Source organism: Myotis davidii, unplaced genomic scaffold (genome assembly GCF_000327345.1).
Source record: "Myotis davidii unplaced genomic scaffold, ASM32734v1 scaffold484, whole genome shotgun sequence".
Lineage (NCBI taxonomy): Eukaryota > Metazoa > Chordata > Mammalia > Chiroptera > Vespertilionidae > Myotis > Myotis davidii.
Window position 1 is genome coordinate 822,490 of NW_006295459.1, and position 3,640 is coordinate 826,129.

Genomic DNA, 3,640 nt, shown 5'->3' on the forward strand with positions numbered 1-3,640 from the left:
AGAGAAGAAACATAGAAAGGAGATAGAAAGCATAAAAAACACCCAGTGAGAAATAAAAAATAAAAAGAAAAAAAGTCTTAAACAAGGCAGGAGAAAAGCAGTTAGTTACCTATAAGGGGGCTCCATAAGTATCCCAACTAATTCCTCAACTCAAACTTTGCCGGCCAGAAGGGAGTGGCATGATATATTCAAAGTGATGGAAAGCAAAGACCTACAACCTAGATTATTCTACCCAGCAAGGCTTATTATTATTATTATTATTAGCAAGGCCACTATTTAAAATTGAAGGAGACATAAAGAGCTTCCTAGATAAGAAAAAGCTCAAGGAGACAATCACCACCAAATCAGTATAATAAGAAAGGAGATAATCACTACCAAATCAGTATTATAAGGAAGGTTAAAGAGACTTAAGAAAAGGAGAAAATAAAAAGCAAAAATGTAAATAAGAAAATCATCATGATGTAGAAGACATGACCAACATTGTCAACCAGCTCCACCTGACAACTAAAGACCCTTTCACCCAATCAATACACACTTCTAATTATTTTCAAATTCACATAAACAATATGGACATATAATATTTTAGTAGAAAAAGCAAGTCAACACATCTATAAAGTTGAAATAATAAAACACATGCTTTCTGATTAGAAAGGAATTAAATTTAAAACACGCAACAGAAAAAAAAGTAAAAAATCACCAAGTGTTTGTACATTAAACACCACCATTTCAAATATTTTAAGGGTTAAGATAAAAATAACAAAGCAAATTTGAAAAAAAGTTAAATTGATTCAAAATAACAAGGCCTAGCAGGTGGAGCTCAGTGCTTAAGGGCTGACCTATGAACCAGGAGGTCAAGGTTCAATTCCCAGTCAGAGCACACACCAGGGTTGCAGGCTCCATCTCCAGTAGGGGGCATGCAAGTGATAGCTGATCAATGATTGTCTCTCATCATTGATGTTTCTATCTCTCTCCCTCTCACTTTCTCTCTGAAATCAATAAAAAAACAAACAGATAAGTAAATAATCCAAATATATGGAATATAGCTAAAACAATGCATTTATAACATTAAAAACTGTAAGAGAAAAGACGGTGAAGTCAGGGGTCAAAATTCCTACTTTAAGCCTTAGGTGGTACAGCTCAGTGCTGAGAGTGTTGTCCCCAGAACCAAAGACTCCCAACATTCAATTTCTGGTGAAGGGCGTGTACCTGTGTTGCAGGTTTGATCCCTGGCCTCCTTTGGTGTGTGTGCCGGAGGCAACCAATGAATGTGCCTCTCCCTCACTGGATGTCTCTCTCTCTCTCTCAGTAAAATTTATTCTAAAACATATCAATGAGCCCTGGCTAGTTTGGCTCACTAGATAGAGCGTTGCCCCGCAGACTAAAGGGTCCTGGGTCAATTCCAGTCAAGGGTACATGCCCCAGTTGCAGGCTCAATCTCCAGTAGGGGGCATGCAAGAGGCAGCAGATCAATGATTCTCTCTTATCGTGGATGTTTCTATCTCTCTCACCTTCTGCCTTTCTCTCTAAAATCAATAAATATATATTAAAAAGCAAACAAACAAAACAAAAAACGTAATGACCTTGACAAATTATAATTTACTGGACCAAAGATAATCACAAAATCAGAAACAAAAGAGGAGCCATTACTGTTAGTATTGTAGAAATGAAAAAATATTCTAAGAAATAATGACTAATTTCATGCTTATGAATCTGACAACTTAAAGTGGACAAATTTCTACAATGATGTACATTACCAAGAACTGACTCAAAAGACATAAAAAAAACCTGAGAAAACCTAATACAAGTAAAAAAAAATATTTTAAACTTTTCCGTTAACATAAAGGCCCAGAGTGAAATGATTTCACTGGTAAATGTACGGAAATAAAAAATAAATGATTCCAATCCTTCACAACTGTTTATTCAGAAAATTCAGAAAGAACAGAAAAACTTCAACTTATTCTAAAAATAAAAACAACAACTCTTGGATCATGAAGAGATACCTGAATAAAGTTCTAGGTTAGATCACAGACACAGGGGCCTACAGAATACAAGGAATCTTCTCTTCACAGTCAATTTTGTACTTTAATTGATACATTAATAAGAACCAGACGTTTCCTTGTTGTTCATGCATTCAACAATTCCAATAACCTCTGAAACAGATACAGGGCAGGGTCACTGCAAGACGAATGGAACCTCAGGGTCAACACCACAAACTACACAGTCACACAGCAGAGAAGGAAACTTAGTCTTAATTTTCCTTAAGTTCAGATGCTGGGGCTTATTTCTAAGTCTTACCTGCAGCATCTCTACTGCTGACCCCTGCAACCGATGCTCCAGATCTGAGATGAGATCTCTCAACAACTTCCTCTGCTGGGCCAGCTCACTCTCAGCCTGAGCCAGGTCATCGAGATTCTCTGCCGCCTCCTTCTCCAGCCTTTGCAGCTCCTTTTGCTCCTCACTGGCCAGGATACCTCTCAGTTGTTTAAAATAATCCTGGACACTTTTCAGCTCATGTTCTATCTGATCCTTCAGGAATGAGAAAGAAAGACAGGGACTCAGTTTATCAGGCAGAGTGGGATCCAGAAGAGGAAGTATTTGATTTGGATGTTTTCAGAGGGAAGAGAGATGGAAGCAGAGGAGCAATTCTTGGGGAGGCTGATTTTCCCCATTATTTCATCTTCATTACATTCCAAAATAATGCTCTCATGTCTACATTATTGAGGCCAACCCCGAACCCAAATGGGACTCCTGGGTGTGGCTCAGCTCTCAGAGCTGCCCAGGACAGTGATGCCTCCATGCATTACTCCTCACCCCACCCCACCCTCAGCCTAAGTTGAGCACCTGGGACAGAGCCATGAACCATTGGTAACTGTCTTCCCTGGAAGAGTTTAAGGCTCAAAAAAAAAAAAGAAAAGAAAAGAAAAGAAAAGATAAATGAATGTAAAATTCACTACCATCCTCACCATAGAGTCTATCTATGGGAATAACTAGCCTACAAATATCAGCATTACTTTGTGACATGCTTATTTCCAGCCCTGTCCCTACCAGGGAAAGAATATACAATGGTTAATCAATGACTCTGGACATATCAACTGTCAGAAAACAAGAAGGAAGGGAGCTCCTTGTGACTAAAACCCAAAGTCATGCCCAGATTCTTGGATAATTACCAGAAAAAGTCTCCTCCTACCTTCTTGGAAGTTCTCTCTTCTTCAAGGTTATCATCCAATTTTTCACCTTCCTGATGCTCTGCCCTCAGCCTGTCCAGAGCTGCCTGGAGCTTTTCCTATGGGAGAGGAATCAGTTCAGGGTTAAGCTATGGGCTCTCTCCTCATCAGAAGAGAGGTTTAATGGGAAGAAAATCAGGTTCATCTCTAAAGAAACTGTAAAATGACCACTAGAATCTTTGATTTGAAGGGAACATGAAGTGGTTATATGTTCTTTAAGACTCAGATGATAGCCGAAACCGGTTTGGCTAAGTGGATAGAGCGTCGGCCTGCGGGCTGAAGGGTCCCGGGTTTGATTCCGTTCAAGGGCATGTACCTTGTTGTGGGCATATCCCCAGTGGGAGATGTGCAGGAGGCAGCTGATCGATGTTTCACTCTCATCGAAGATTCTAACTCTCTGTCTCTCTCCCTTCCTC

General features: G+C 39.5%; 1 protein-coding gene across 2 annotated transcripts in view; it reads right to left on the bottom strand.

Moving 5' to 3' along the window:
- LOC102772702 (tripartite motif-containing protein 5) overlaps positions 1 to 3,640 on the bottom strand; it is a 14,011-nt gene that overhangs the window by 3,345 nt on the left and 7,026 nt on the right. The window contains exons 2-3 of one of the 2 annotated variants that reach the window (XM_015568032.1): positions 3,188 to 3,283; positions 2,296 to 2,526 (exon numbers count right to left, since the gene is read on the bottom strand). In XM_015568032.1, coding sequence (XP_015423518.1) covers positions 2,296 to 2,526; positions 3,188 to 3,283 — 327 coding nt within the window. Of the gene's footprint in view, positions 1 to 1,921; positions 2,527 to 3,187; positions 3,284 to 3,640 lie in introns of those variants that run through there. The other variant, XM_006770067.2, reaches the window with a different exon arrangement.